At 33.9% G+C, this 16645-nt stretch overlaps 1 protein-coding gene across 3 annotated transcripts in view; it reads right to left on the reverse strand.

Moving 5' to 3' along the window:
• Positions 1-16645, reverse strand: part of CSMD3 (CUB and Sushi multiple domains 3) — a 583179-nt gene that overhangs the window by 66507 nt on the left and 500027 nt on the right. For 2 of the 3 annotated variants that reach the window (XM_059857957.1, XM_059857801.1), the window contains 7 exons: positions 15843-15923; positions 14578-14691; positions 9259-9447; positions 8726-8872; positions 6040-6228; positions 1932-2117; positions 454-648 (listed from right to left, as the gene is read on the reverse strand). In XM_059857957.1, the coding sequence (XP_059713940.1) occupies positions 454-648; positions 1932-2117; positions 6040-6228; positions 8726-8872; positions 9259-9447; positions 14578-14691; positions 15843-15923 (1101 nt within the window). The remainder of the gene's footprint in view (positions 1-453; positions 649-1931; positions 2118-6039; positions 6229-8725; positions 8873-9258; positions 9448-14577; positions 14692-15842; positions 15924-16645) is intronic. The other variant, XM_059857877.1, reaches the window with a different exon arrangement.

Below are 16645 nucleotides of genomic sequence, written 5' to 3' on the forward strand. Positions count from 1 at the left end.
TTTTTAATAACTATTAAAAGTTACCAGCATACCAGCTAATGGTGGGAATGATGTGGATATGTGCAAATGCACACTACAGGGTAACTACCTGAAAGGAGAGATTATTTTATTTATCAAGTGTGCAGACAGGATACAAAGGTTTTGCATTTTTCAAGACTTTACAGCATTCCTGAATAAACAAATAAGAAATAAACATATAGGAAAATATTTTCTTTGTGCCTTTATAAATTTAGGGACCTTTAAAGTCCAGTGTGCCTACAGATACATCCTTGTCACTAAATCTCATGTATTATATTTGTCAATAACAACATTTAGCATACCCAGAAATTCCAGCCAAGAAACACTTTTTCTAATTTACAGTTTTGAATACTAAATTAGTTCATCTCTAGTTCATCCAATAAAATATTTTTTCCTGAAATCTGTACAGCAGATGCAGATAAAAGATGTACTCACTTTGGCAGTAAGGCCGCTCATTTCTCCAACTCCAGGTGCCATTAGCAAGACACTCAATAGATGCTGGTCCCAAACCATAATACCCAGGATCACAGCTGAAAACTACTTTTGTTTTATACTCATAGTGTGAACCATTCACTATTCTCCATCTTCCATGTTCCAGGGTAAAAGAATTGATGCTAGGACATGTAACAACTTCCAAAATAACAAGAAGACATAGGTATTGGTGGTTTAGCACAGATAAATTGGGAAAATCTGTACCATTATTAATAAAAAAATGTATTTTAAACACAATGACATAATCTTTGAAAACTAAAGCTGTACTTGAAATTGACTGTGGTTAGAGGGTATGAGTTGTCTCATTTAATTAATAATTACCCAGAAAGAGAAGGGATTCTGTATGCAGAGTGATGCAGTTGGTATAGATAGGAGCTACCATGGTTGAAATCGCTACAGGTGGACCTTCTGTGACATTTTACATCAGGCAGCAGAATCTTTACTAAAATTTTAGGTGCATTTAATTGGAGATATTATTTTTCTACCCAGTAAACTCGATGAGATATGAAACATTTCTTTGAGAGGCTGTACACTGAGTACAAAAAAAAAAAAAAAATATCTATATACAGATTGTTTTTTCAACAGCGATATAATTTTGTCTCATTTCCTAATTCTTATTGTTCTTCCTCCAGAAATTGAACAATAACATTCTACAACACTAATAGAATAAAAAATAGTATAAGAAGTAAAAAAATTTTTCCCACTTTGTTATTCTCTATTTTCAGTGGTTCTTTGGAAAGAGAAAAAAAGTCATGACAGAATGAAATTTTCGGTAACAAGAAGAAAAAAAGGAGAAAGGGGAAATCCTTGAAAAATACTCCAGTCTTAATTTGCTGTCATTTCCAAAATTCATTTGGTGAGATAATCCAAATCCTAATGTGCATGAGACACTGAAATCCCTGTATCACTCTTGCAACCACCTGGGTTTTTATATCTCATTTGTAACTGCTTATATCCACTTCATTTTGGGAGTTAAATGCATTTTCCCTGCAGTGATGTTCCCCCAAGTTTAGATGGTGAAGAACTATAATGATGGGATGAATATAAATAATAAGCAGCACTCTCAAACAATTATCACAGGTTTTGCAATTCTGGATAGTAAAAAGGGTTTGCTAACAGTACATGAATCATGCAACTATCACTGAAGAGATAACTTTTGTAGAAAACCTCTGCAATCATTAACTTTAACTGTAAATTAATTATTAGTTTGTTGTATTCTATAAGCTCTAGCATGTTTGTTCTGCTTATGCTGTGAAGTTTCAGCATGTCTTAGTTAGATATACTTCAGATATGTATTTCTTAATAATTTAATACCAGCAAATAATTCATAGATTAAAACAACCTGAAGATGAAAGTTTAAGTCACGTGAAAATTTGTGCCATGGATGAATAAACAGAATGTACAGACAGGTTTTTACTCACCTACACAGCGAGGTGTTTTATTGTGATTGCTCCAGGTACCATCGGGCTGGCAGACTGCAGTAGTGAGCTCTTTGGCTGATAGCCTGTATCCATCATTGCAAAAATAAGTAACTCGGGTGCCAACCAAGTAATCTGTAGTTAATATCCCACCATTTAGTGGAGCTTTAGGAATTCCACAAGATATTGCTGAGTAGAGAGAAAGACAAAGTTTTTTATGTCTTCAATATAAATTTCCACTGACCTCAGAGAGATTATACATTGCAAAATCACTAGTCTTAAATTCATAAAAATTAATTTTTACCTCATTAATGTGAGTTTTAGGCATAGAAGAAAATTTTCTTAAAATTTTAGGGAATTGAATCCAATGAAGCCTTTGCATTTTGATGGATAAAATAAAAAATAAGAATAATGGTTCATAACTCTGCAGCTAAGAATTCAAAATGCAGATGATAATAAAGAAAAGGGAATAGAAAATATCTGGAAAAAAATATGATCAGCATGGTTGAATCAGTAAGGCATCAGTCTGAGAAACACACTTTCTGTGTTTCTGTGTCATATGATTTATGTTCAGATTTCTTCCATCAGTTGTACTTTGTGACCTCTGGCAAATCACTAAAATTACCTTTCAACATTCTATTTTTTCCACCTGGGAAGCAGAAAGAAAATACCCTTTTGAAAATATTGAATCATAGAATCATAAAATGGCCTAGGGTGAAAGGGGCCTTAAAGATCTAGTTCTAATCCCGCTGCAATGGGCAGGAACATTGTTTACTGCATCAGATTGCTTTAAATCCAGCTCAGCCTGGACATGAACACTTCCAGGCATGGGGCATCTACAGCTCCTCTGGGCAACCAGTAAGGAATTCTCTCCTGATGTGTAATTTGAACTGGTCCCCTTTTATTTTAAAGCCATTCCCCCTAGCCTATCACTGCATACCCTCAAAAAAAGCTCCTCTCCAGGTGTCCTGTAGGCTTCTTGTAGCCCTCGTCTTTGTAATCTGTGACTTGTGAAGCGACACTGAAGGACTTGTAAGTGAAGACTATCAAAACCACTGCTGAGCACTTCAGCTGTCTCCATGTCCCTGGTAACCAGGTCTTCTCTGTCCTTCTGGGCAGGGCTCACAATTTGCCTAGTCTTCATTTTATCACCAATATATCTTAAGAAGCTGTTTTTGTTGCCCTTGACAACCACGGACAGATTTATTTTATCAAGGCTCTAGCTTTCCTAACCTGATCCATAGTTTCTTGGACAACTTGTCCATATTCCTCCCAGGATTCCTGTCCTCTTTCCACCCTCTCTAGGCTTCATTTTTGTATTTTGTTTTGTCCAGGAGCTCCTAGCTCATCCAGGCAGGTGTCCTGAAGTTTCTACCTGACTTCCTCTTTGACAACATTTCTGAGGATGCAACATTTCTGAGCTTGGAAGAAGTGATCCTTTGACTATTAACCAGTTTTCCTTGTCTATAAAGCCTTAAATCTAAGGCTTTATTCCATGGTACTCTACCAAGCAAATCCCTGAAGTGGTCAAATTCTTCTCATCTGAAGTCAAGGCTAGCTAGCATTCACCCTGCTCTCTGCTCTAAGAATTTTGTACCCTAGAATTTCACAGTCATTGCACCCTTCAGCTTTATATTCCTCATCAGCACCTGCTTGTTGCTGAGAAAAAGATCCAGCATAGCACCTCTCCTTGCTGGCTCCTCTATCTCTTAGAGAAGAAAGTTGAAAACTGCAAATAAAAGTATAAGGTACTATTTTATTTCTTTTCTTTAACAAAAAAAAAAAAAAAAAAACAAAAAACTAAGAGAATATCTGGTTCTAAATAATTCTCTGTCTGTTTTGGGACTGAAAATAAAAACTAACCCCTTTCCACATTCTGAAACCATACATCTAATGTAGGTCAGATTAAAAAAAAAAAATGAAAAAAAAAAAAAGGGCTTACACATTTAAGTCTGAAGTAGCTTACTTTGAAGTCAAATCTTGAGCCCTAAGAAAGTACCTATCATGCCCACACAGGAAGGTTAATCCTCTCAGACTATGTATAAATACTTGGGAAAAAAAAGAGTGCAATCTATTTTTGCCCCTACTGGGAGCTGAACTGACATAAAACTGATTTGCTTCATAAGCAATATAAGAACTGTGTGGCACAGTCCCAAAGCTAATAATTACAGCTAAGACACAGGTAAAGCACCAATCCTATAACAATTTGCAGAACAGAGGTGTAAGAATCAATGTTAAAATATTCTTGCATTGCCATAAAAAACCCTTGCATATTACACAGAAATTTAAGAAAAAGAAAAATCAAAAACCACAGAACAGACACACTCTGCTGAGAAGATCACAGAAAAATATTTCTAATTTGCTATCACCCTGTCTTGGCAACCATAAGAACTTATATTTAATGACTGTCACAGTATCAATTGGCAAGGAGAGACAAACACACATTTAGGAAAAAATAAGAAAACTGTGATTAAGAAATTGAAGACCTCAAGAAACTATAATTGAATTCAAAGCTCTAGAGGGTATGAGGACATGACCCCAGAGAGATAAAAAGTGACAAGTTAATTAAATGAGAATGTGCCCCTTCCATCTTTTACTGAACATCTGATAAAACTACTATTTCACTTGCCATCACCAAAGAAAGAAACAACTTCCATGGCACTAAAATGAAAACATGTGACCATGTTTATTACTTCTTAAATTCCTCAATAGCTTGGATTGCAGATTAGGCAAATCTATCCATTCCAAGATGATAGCTATATGCTTGCATAAATAACCAAGAAACAGTCTTCATTGCATAACTGGCCTAGCTTAACCTCTTCCTTCAGAAGCACATTAATTATAATAAGAACTTTGAGGCAATTACAAGAATTGCCCAAACAATGTCCATTGTGTTACATCACGGCCAGCATTCAGCAGTGCATAAATTAATATCCACTGGCAAAATAATTGAAACATGTAAATAGCATTGATTATAATCCTAAGCACCAACAAATTCTACAATATTCTTATTCACGTAATGCACATAATTCACATCCTGTCTCTTTTACTAGTCAGTAAAATATATATAAGATACATTCTAGCTGCAACCTGAGATGTTCTACATCTACCATTAGATTAATCACTCCTCCAGTATTCAAAAATCTCCATTAGTGACTTGATAAATTTTGAGTCATATTATCCATGTTAACAGTCAATCTTGTGGCACAAGAAAAATATATCTGTCCCTTAAACCTAAATTTTTAAGAAACAAGATGCAAACCAGCAAGGCATGATAACAGACTTTTATATAAATAACAGATCTCCCAAAGGTCACCCAATGACATTTTTGTTTATGACAGTTTTGAGCTGAATTTCACATTTGTGGAAACTTGCACAGAAAAGTTCTCCAGAGAAGTTGTGGATCCTGAATCCTGGGAAGTGCTCAAGGCCAGGTCAGACTGCCTTTAAACAATCTGGTCAAGTAAGCAGTGTTCCTGCCCATCCCAGAGGGATTGGAACTACAACTCTAAGGTCCCTTTCAAGTAAACCCTTGTATGATTCTATGAAAATTACCTTTTAGTTACAGGAAAATGTAAAAAAGTCAGGAAAAGTTATTGCCACATCAGATACTTCGAAATGAAAAAAAAAATGAATAGGAAATATCCAAAATTCTCTAAAAATAGATCTATCACAAAAATTTTTGGTCACTATATGCCAGCTTGGGCAACATTGTTAATCAAACTGAAACATTAAAATCTATTCCTTTTTCACAAATTTTGGAACATAGTTCCACTTCAAAGATATACATTAAAAATATACACAGTCCTTGGAAAACCTTAGTCATACTAGTTCTCAAAGAACGCCAGCATTTTGAAGACTTATGTGAAATTTCAGAAATTATTATTGGACCAATATGAAGTTCTTAAATATTTTTCACTGAATATTAAAGCAGTGTTTTTGGTATGTCAGTCTTACTAGCTTCTCTTGAAATGCTCTTTCTTAAAAGTACGAGGTTGAAAAATTTTGGCACAGAAGTATGACCGTGAAACACTTCCTTCTATTCATTTTAAGTCAGAAAAAGAAAAAGAAAGTTTCTTAAAGTGTGTCTTTTTTTAACAAAAGAATTTACCTTGACAAGCTGGGACTGGAACATCCCACGAGTAATACCCATATGGAGACTTCCTGCACACGGCAGTACTTTTCCCAATGAGCCGAAAGCCGCGGTCGCAGGCCCAGCGGACCATACTGTTGAGCTGTCCGCCTGTCTGACTGACAATGAAACCATGCGGGGGCGACTCTGGGGTGCTGCAGTAGAGAGCTTTGAACATAAATATTAAAGGAATAAAATATGTGTTCAGAATTCACGTAGCAAATTCTTGAGAAATTCTTAATATGAACTCAGTGGACATCTGATCGGACACTGAGAAACCACGGCTAAAAGTTGTATTTTATGTACGATAATGCATGCATTGATCAATTTCACAAAATATCAAGATAATAAAAAGAGAGCTTTATAAGCTATTTACAAGATTCAAGTTTCAGTAGACTCCAAAAAAATAGAGTGATAGCTCACTTCTATAATTGGCTATAGCTTTTAGGTTTGGGGCTTTTTTACCATCTTCTTTTTAAATCAAATAAGCTACTGAATTTTAGTTTATGAAGAAATTTAATGCAATTGTATACATTTCCGTAGTATTCAAATTTTTGAAAGAGGGAGACAGCTAGTACATCCTGAACATAACTCTTTAAATTGTCCTTTTTTCTGGTCCTAAATAAATTTTTCATTTAAGTTCTGTGATACACTGAACTGAAGTAAAACACTAAAAAAAAATTTTAATGACATTTATGATTATCACGATAAATCCATAGCAAAAATACGAAATCTGCTTTTAGTTGTTTTATTTAGAACACATTAAGCCTTACAGAAGTGTTATCTAGAGACTATGAAAAAAATCATAACTGAATATGAGAGGAAAAAATATCTCTAAGAGTTACAGTTCTTATAATCTGAAATTATGTATGTACTTAACAACTCTGACATGAAATACTGGTTACTTACTATGTTTCCTTTATCTCCCTTGCTTATCGAGTACCAAGTAAGTTAGGTTTGGCTATCTTGTCATAGGAGTGGACCAGAAGGCTCTTATAACCTGGTGGTAACCACTTTAAGATGAATTTTGTGTGTGTAAAAGTTTAACTTGGTCTCTGATGAATTTGATTAATAGCTGCTAGCCATAAAGGCTATTTTCCCGTTTTAGAGGAAAGAAAACTGTGCTGAAAGTTTGTTTCCAAGTGCTTCCTTTATGCCTGGAAGAAATGTTAATAACTTGATATTTATTTTCTCAGGCAAATAGAGAACTGCTGCTTCACTCACCCTTTAAACTTTTCCATGTCTCATGACTTACTTCAGGTCAATGTTTTTCTCACATGAAACCTTCCTCTGACCAGAATGGAGTCATACGGCTATTTGTTTACAGCAAATATTTATTAAACATACAAAAGCAAAGAGCAGAATCAGAACTACTGCTATATCTTTCAGACCACATACTATGAAAGTATCTTCTTCCCTACAATAATGTCTCCTGACTTACACTTTTTGAAAGAACCAAAGATACAGAGACATTCCAGTATTTTCTATGTGAAACAGACCACCAGAAAATATTTCCCATCTGCCTCTCAACAGCTTTCTCACTGCCTGAAAGACTTTGAAGAATTTTCTCTTCTTTCTCTTTTAACAGATCCAAAACTGAATACAAGAAATGAAAATTGATAGTATATATTATTTTACACCTAGTAAACAGTGAATTTTACCTAATGAACAACAAACATTTTAAGTCTAAGGAAACTGTCCTCTCCTAGAGGGAAAGATGGAACTGATGTATTTGCAGTATATATGACCGTAATTATTTTTCTCTCATTGTGAAGTAGCCAAAAATTGAGGAAAACAAAAAACAATCAGCAGAAAGAATTTTATACTTATTCTTTATTTCTTTATTCACCTTGTGAAATGAAACAGCTTTTATGCCAATAACTTCTCTAATATCTACAGATGCTATCCTCAGTACTCTTCCTTGTGTGTATTTCATATCTTTGTTCACCATACAAAAAATTCAAATATAGATTTTGTGCAATTGCTGTAAATTGCAACAAATCTACTTTAGTTTGACTAATTAAAATATTTTCTGGTAAAATAAATATTATATAATAATTCTGTAAAAGCAATTTTGCTGAAATCTAACTTTGTCAGGTACAATTTCCATACACTATTCATAATTATGTTAATTTAACTTAATAACAAATAAAATAATGGCTTTTTTACATACTAATTTATCTCTTTTAATGTTGATTGCTGCTTCTATTGAGCCTGAAAAAAAGAAGTTCAATCCTTCAGGGTCTTATATTTTTCCACGTTATAGCTGTTCACTCCTGCCTTTTTGCAATGCTTTCCCCTGTCCCAACAAAATTCTTAATGATGAATTGCATAAAGATCTTGTTAGAAACATACCCCAGTATGAAGAGGCACACAAGTGCAAATAAATGGGAGGGAGAAGGGGGGAAGCTGCTTCTTTTATCTTTAGTACTGGCTTATGCCATTCTGAAGCCTGGTCTTTTATTAACTCTCTACAGAGCAGATGCATGGGGTTTTTTTTCCTCACAAGACAAGGGTCATTAGATTAATATATATAGAACAGATTGGATTTCCTTACAGTTTGGTTAATTAAGAATACCAAAAAAAGCTTATATTACCCTTTTCACATAAACAAGTGTTCCACATTGAAATTTTATGCAAATTATAAAAAGTCACATTTGCATACCTATATATCTTATCCTGAAACCTTTTTTATTGGTGCCATGATCTGCTGACCACCGGAGAAATACTTCATGGCCATTGCTGGTTATATTTAGAGACGATGAATAGTCCCCACTGAGAGATATGAGCAATGGGCTATGACTATTTGGTCCTTGGTACAAAGGTAGGAAAAAGATGGAAAAAAGGAGTTACAAAGTTTAAAGTAACATACGATAAAACATATGCATACAATTGACATGCATGCAAAACATCCTTCAAGCAAATGGCAAATTAATTTGAATTAAAAATTGAGATATGTTATAACTGGAAGTTATATATTTGCTCAAAACAAAAATTATTTCTAAGTATAGCGTGGAGTACAATTTTAAAATAATCAAATAGTTCTTTTTATCATAACAAAATAATTGCCTAAGATTTTTTTATACTGAAAAGTTATGATATCCATAAACAGTAATAATTAGACAGAAGCAATATAAAAAACAATTATACAGACAAGGTATCATCCAAAGATATGTAAGATATGTATCCTATAGTTACCATCAAAAACCTCAAGTATATCAAATTCCTTTTCTGTCTGGAAGAATTCAAAGAACATGCTGATATTATAACCCTTTTCCACAGTAATGGTCCATGCACACATCTGGAGGTTTGGGTAGCTGTCAGGATATCCAGGGCTCAGTATTACGCCTGTTGAATCCAGACGCATTTCATTGGCTGGACAGAGAACTGTGAAACAGAAAAATTGGCAAAAAATCTATAGCCCATTATTTCCATTTCATGTGATTGATGAGATTTTCCCGAGTTTTAAAGAACTGCATTACTCATTCTATTTCCTTAAATTGAGCAACATGGTGATTTAAAATATGATGAAGTAATTTAATTTTGTATTTATCTGGATTCACTAGGTCTACAAGAATAACCATCTCATTAAACAGAAATAGTTGATATTACCATGTTATTGGAAGTTTTTTCAAAAAATATGTTTGCCTCATGACACATGAACAAATGCCTTCACTATATTTAGAACCTAACACTGATAAACAGGAGCTTTTAAATCTTTTTATAATGACAACTAACTCCTACATGAAAATGAGTTAGTCCTGAGTTACACAAGAAAAATAATAGGATCTTTGTTTTCTCAAGAGCACTGGAAATAACATTGTCTCATTAATTACCAAAATCAGGTTTTATATTGAAAAAGTTTCTGGAATATGAAGAGAGACAAAGAACACAGGAAAGCAGAGAAAGGGAGAGAAAAATAATATTTATCTTCATAAAAAAAACTTTGAAAGAATCATACAATATTTGGGCTGGAAGTAACCTTTGAAGATCATCTAGTCCAACCCTCTTCAAACGCATCCAAACTGAACTTGAAAAACTGTATCTGCCCATATATTTTAAAAATATTTGTATCTCGGTTGCAAATTAGCACCTAGTTGCTAAACTTCAAAAGTTGTTTCTCATGTCCTGTGTTTGTTTCAATTACTCAAGAAGAGATTGAGTGCAGCACTTCCACCCTTCTTAATAAAACTAATATGGCTGGAATCTGGCGGTCAAACTACAGTGCTGTGCCACTTGTGACACATATCTCAAGAAAATGAACAAAGTAATCTTCTCAGCTTTATACATACATGTATATTTATATAAAAACATGTGCCAGGAAGAGCATAACAGTAAATTGGCTATGCTTATTTATTTGCAGCTGGCTTTGCCTTACAAACTGTCCTTAATTTCAGGATTTTCAGCTAAACATCCTGCAGGAATTTTATAGAGAATTTAAAGACTTGTTTCTGTTAAACAGATTCCCTTGGGAATTGGGTAGGTGTGAGAGTCTGTCCGAAATATCCCTCAATCTGCCTCACAACTGTCATTGAGGGACCACTGAGAAGACTCCCCCGTCCCAAGATTTCTGGCCCTGCAGTGGAAAGTTCCATGCCAGCCCAGGGCTCAGAGACCTGAAAGCATTACTAAGCTACTGTTGTCACAGGTGTGTGTATTTTGCTGCATACTACACTGCACTCCAGGAGAAGAAAAAGGACATTCTGACCTTTTTGCAACAAGAGCTCTGGGATTTTCCTCCCCCAATTCTTGGCCTGACTGGACTTCTCCTGAGTTTTGGGGGTGATCCCTCAAAGAAGACTCCTCTCGCTCATTTACAACCACCATGACAGGCAAACTGAGATGTAGTAAGCCACCTCACCAGAGAAAAAGCTGAGACATGAAATCCCCATGTGAAAAGGCCTCCCTCACACTCCCCAAGGACTGGGACTGAAGCCCCTAGCCCAGGGAAGGTGCACAAGGTGAGGTGAGCTGACCAAAGCAAGATGGATGTTGCAGGTGTAGGCATTGGACCACGAAAACAATGGCCCTCGCCCACTGAGATATGGACTGTGTGTACCCTTTTTCCAAATACCATTCTTTTCACCAGAAGATACAATAGATTCAGTTTTGAAATAATCCCCCTTCCCCCCCATCAAAAAGTGTATAATTGGAGTCCAGATGGACTGCATCTCTGAGATCTCCCTGGACGTGACCTGGTGAACCTCTTCAGCTGGACACCAAAGGACCTTTGTCATTTCCACATTTGGTATCTATATACACTTTTCTTTTTATTTCCTCTTTTTCCTTATTTTTCCCCAATTCCTCCCCAACGCCTTTCTGCTGTGGTTATTTCAATAAAGTGCATTTGGGTTGATTATTACTGCAAACCCCCTTGTGCCGCATTGGTTTTTTGCACCCTGAGATCCCTTACGAACCATCACAAAACCCGTTCATAGGGATGGATCATGACAGTAGGTAAGTTTCATGTGAATCGGAGAAAATGTTATCTGAGATATAGTTAAGAGAAGCCATTAAAGAATTTTCCCAGAGTCCCCTTATTATGATGCAAAATACAGTTTGTATCTTCTTACTCTGAAATTTTCATTTTATCCTGAAAGCAGAAGATAATTTAAAACAAAATTAAGGGCAAAGTTACATGCTTTGCTTGGACACTACTCTATTTTAACTAAATAAATTGATAGAAATTAGCTAAACTTGTGGAATTTAGTGACTATTTTCACACCTAAGGGAAATCTGCAAGAATTTTAAGAAATGGTCATCCAATTGACATACACAAGAAAAAAAGGAAAAAAAAAAATTGACATGGTTTTAAACAGTACTAAATGTGATGTGAAGTAACCTGTAATAATTAAAATTACCAAATAAATATTAAATATAGTTTGCATCAATATATTTTTTAGGAATTCCTCATTTGTCTAGTATATCTTTGCTGCAATATATTAGATTCAAGCCTAATGTTAGTCTTAAATTATGCTTGGCAGCATTCTTTAGATTTACTTATGGATCAATTTTGAATGTAGGTATTGATTTATTTCAAGTCAAAAATTAAAAAAAAATTCAATCGAATGTCACTATACTGGCTAAAGCATATAAGATATGTAAAAGGTTAGAGCATCAGGAATTTATTAAGTTAAAAAAAACAAAAAACACATGCTCTACTCAGTGGAAAGAATTAGTAAACTAAAACTAATATGAACCAAGAGAAAACTGAGACTTTTCCTTGAAAGTGACTCTTATGTATCTTGTTATACTCTGCGCAGTGAAGCGTGATAGATTATCCATAGACCAGTGCAACATAGTAAAATCATGAAAGACAGAAATTTTTGGCACGTCTTTTTGCTGCCTTTAGATTCCACAAAGCTCTCTATTCGTCTTTTATTACTGAAATGTAGCTTATATACTGTGATCTTCAAACTTAGACATCAGATAAATAAAGATAAAAGAAAACATGCTGCTTTCTTTCCTAGGTTGCCAGTAGGACTGGTCATTTTAACACAATTTGACAAATTCTTTTGCAATTTTCTTTTTAATTTTCTGAATCTAACTCTGAAGATCACATTAATTTCATTCTGCTTTAAACAGAAATTATAAGAGTATCGATTTAAAACTTAGCATTGGAACAAACATTTAGCATTCATATCTGATAGATAAAAGATTAGATACGGTAAATGAAGTCATCATTCCTGAGTTTTTGTCTTGGGTCTCACATTGAATACAAATATGCCTTCAGCAACATCCACTGAGAGAATGTTTCAGGATCAGCACATATGTCTCTACTTGCCCTATCTAATATTACATCATTTTAACATTTAAAGCAATGCCTGGCGGTTACTATGGTTTTTCACCTATTAAATGCTATACATCTGCCAAGTTAGGATTTAAATTTAAATTGGGGTGTTGGAAGGTATGTCTAGACACATTTGTATCTACATAAATGTCTAAATTTTCAGAAATTATCAGCGTAAAAGTTCTTAGGAAGCTCACATTTAAATTTCATTTTGCATTTTTAAGAACTACACTCAGTGCTGTGAATGATTTTGACTTCTGCATAGTTTTTCTCATGAAATCAGGGGAAAACAGCTTATTCAGTTATAAGAATAGACCCTTCCAGCTTTCCAGGAATGGAGGAAATGAGTATATTTATACCACATTTTTTTTTAATTCTCAGCTGAAAGCTTAGGTGAATATTCTAGTAATAATAAAGTCCTAAAAATTAATACAATGATGTTTAATTTCTTAACATCTATATTGTGCACCATTTTATAACTTTAAAAATGCTTACAAACAGTAAAATATCAAAGTTCTATTTGTAAATTTAGTATACTTATTCACAATTATTTACTATTGCCCAATAAATATTTCATCATGAGTGTTTTATGGATATGTTAATGAATTAAAATTACTGTAGAAGGATGCACCAAAACATCAGATGGGTAGAAAAAAACAGATGGCAGTATTTTTCATATAATACAAATATAAAACAAATGCACTTATTGTGACTGATTTGGGAAAGTATTTTAATCCTGGTGTAGATGTTAGAATATTAAGCTCAGGAACAGATGGATCACAGAAGTATATCACAGAAACTAGCAGAATTCAACATGGCTTTTGTTTACATAACTTATACTTTTATGAGGCTGTGATGTTTTGGTTTGGTATTTTTTCTTGAAAAAGCTTTATCATACATGTTTATAACTCTAGGTCCTTATCCCTTCAGATATAAATGGAAGAATTAGTAACAAAACATAAACTTATGCCCATCGCTGGAACTGCAAAGAGATTCCATTTTTTTAATGAAGAATATGCAAGGCCGATCTTCATTTGTTCCCTATTCAGTTTGGGATGAAAAAGAGATCTCACTTGTTTTTTTTTTCAATTACAGAAAATCTATATTCTACTATAACACATCAAATTTCACCTTAATAAAGACTGGTTTAAAGTGTGATATTATGATATTAGTGGCTGGCAAGACTGTAATCACTTTGACCTTAACAATGAGATGGTATTGTCTCTGTGTTCGCAGTTCTCAATAAGAGAAAAAGTGAAGAAACACACGTGTGCACACAAACACACATGCAGAAAATCTGGTTTTCAGAATACACTGAAAAAAAAATGCAAGTACTTAAAAATGCACTGAAAAATTACTTTGAGCTTGTTCACCCAAATCCATGCTATGTTAATTTAGCATTTTTGAAAATTCCCATATAAATTGTCACACTATTATGTTATAGAAAAAATGAGTCTCATTATTTACCAGACTCCATAAAAAAAAAAAAAAAGGAATTGTAAAATCATTATCAGCCCTTTCAACTTGTGAAGTTAATGAAAAGATTACTAATTATTTCGCATTAATATCTGACATACATGAAACAAACTAAAGAGTTCTATATTAGGATAAATCGTGAAATTCTGAAATAGCTTCAGTATGCTGTCTTATATAAAGAGATGTAGAAGTTACTTAAGGAATCACCACTGAACTGGTCTGGCAACAGGAAAGTAAAAAGGTAAAAAAACCTTGACAAGTAGGCGGTGCTCCATCCATCTGAAGCCTTTCCCCCAGTCGGCACGTCAGAATCTCATTACCAACCAGCGTAAAGCCTGGTTGACACTGGTACCTTATTATGTCTCCTGTTCAGAAAAATAACACAGGGCAAAACACACAAACAAAATAAGCATTAAACTGCAATTAACTGTGACTTTTAGCTTTGAAAACATTATTGATTAATGAAGTTTCTTACCATCATATTATACAATGGGCTACATGACCTCTGGCATAAACAACTTTGATTAGTCTAAGAAATGTGGTAAATGAGCTTTGTGTTGCACACTGTGCTGCATCTATCACTCCTTTCCACCACATTATTTATTAGATAGTTTGCTAAGTTGTCTGGGTTTGACTGATGCTATGTGAACCAAATGTCCACAGAGCTTTAAGCAATATAATTTGTAGGATAAACATTATGGAACTATATAAAGGTCTAAGATCAAGTAAGTAATTCATACAAACCTGAGGGAAAAAATTAAATAGCAAATGTATTTGTTGATGCTATCTAGATCTGGTACTCTGAGAATAAGAAATTTTCATTTTTTAATTAAGAGTCCAAAAATTAATATAGTTTTATGTACCAATAAAAGTAAAAACCTGCATATTCCAGCAGTTCTCTTTGGCCCGTATTACAGAGAGAAAAGGAAAAAAAAGTCATTTCTCTTTTTGACTTATATAACTAATCATATTGGTGCATATGCTAAAAAATTATTTTCTTTGCCATAATGTGAGCAAAACTAGCTCACCAGACATCTGAAATCAGATCATAAATCATATTTCGTTGAAATATAAGTGGCTAAGTAATATTGACATGTCTCAGAAAGTCAGAATATCATCCCCTTGTCTCATATCCTCATAACTTTTACAAACTTGATTTCACTTTTTAGGTCACAGAACCTTAATTCTGGCACAGAATATACCATTGTCTACATGTTTCTTGTAAGTTTTGTTTGTTTGTTTCTGTGTAATACAATGTTTTCTAATAAATACTATGAAAAATTTATTTTAAAATTAAGTCAATTACAAAGAGTTATTGTATTACTTATGTGTTATCTCTGAAACATGGATGGGATTCGGGACGCATAAGGAAAAGGAAGGAATTCTTAAAAAATGTATTTTCAAATAAAAACCTAAAATAATACAAGTATGATTTCCATTCTGTAAAGCACCCTGTGCACAGCAAGTTTATTTAATAAAAAAAAAAATTTGTGTTTTTATTTTATTTTAATATTACCTATTTCAAATTCATCATCCTCAGCTAGAATTTCAGCATTTGGTACGTTTGCTGGAGGCTGGCAGACACGGAGCTGATAGGCTATAAACAGGAACAAAGCACAGTTGACATTCTCAAACATAATTATCATAGCCATGCAATAACAGATTTAATATTCACATTAGCAGGATAAACATAAAAACTCAATTCATATTGAAACTTTCAAAAGAAGCAAAATAAAGGAAATGAAAACATTGGAAGTTGTGTCTGCATTCTCAATTAGTTATTTAGTTTTAGTGGCAAAATCCTCTCCAAAAATAACATAAGAAATTTAGAAGTGGTTGCCAGTTTTCTCAAATGAGCAATTCCAGTGAAAAAGCAAATATTTTTGTACTTTTCAATCACTGTTTTGCTTGGGGTTTTTTTGGGTTTTTTTCATGAAAAAATTTTACTTTTGAAATCTTCCACTTTTGAAACCTTGCAATAACTACAAGTTTTGGAATCCCAAAGATTCTACACAGAGGCAGCATAACTAATGGACAGAAGCATTTGGAATGTGAAATTTCCTAATAAATAAACAGGTGTGGAGTACACATAACCTGCAGATAGTGTCAGAGAATAATCCTGCTTTCAAAATTCTCATTTGAAGTTTTACACAAAATAATGTTCTGAGATTTGCACATGATGCAACAGCCAGGCAAGATAACCATGTCAAATAAATAAAAAATAAGTAGGAAGTGTATGCAGAAGTGGTACAGACTTATTTTTTTTCCCCCAGAGATCCAATGAAAATGAGCTTATGTTTGGAGACACAAAAAATACAA

This window comes from Haemorhous mexicanus, chromosome 1 (genome assembly GCF_027477595.1).
Source record: "Haemorhous mexicanus isolate bHaeMex1 chromosome 1, bHaeMex1.pri, whole genome shotgun sequence".
NCBI classification, from domain to species: Eukaryota; Metazoa; Chordata; class Aves; order Passeriformes; family Fringillidae; genus Haemorhous; species Haemorhous mexicanus.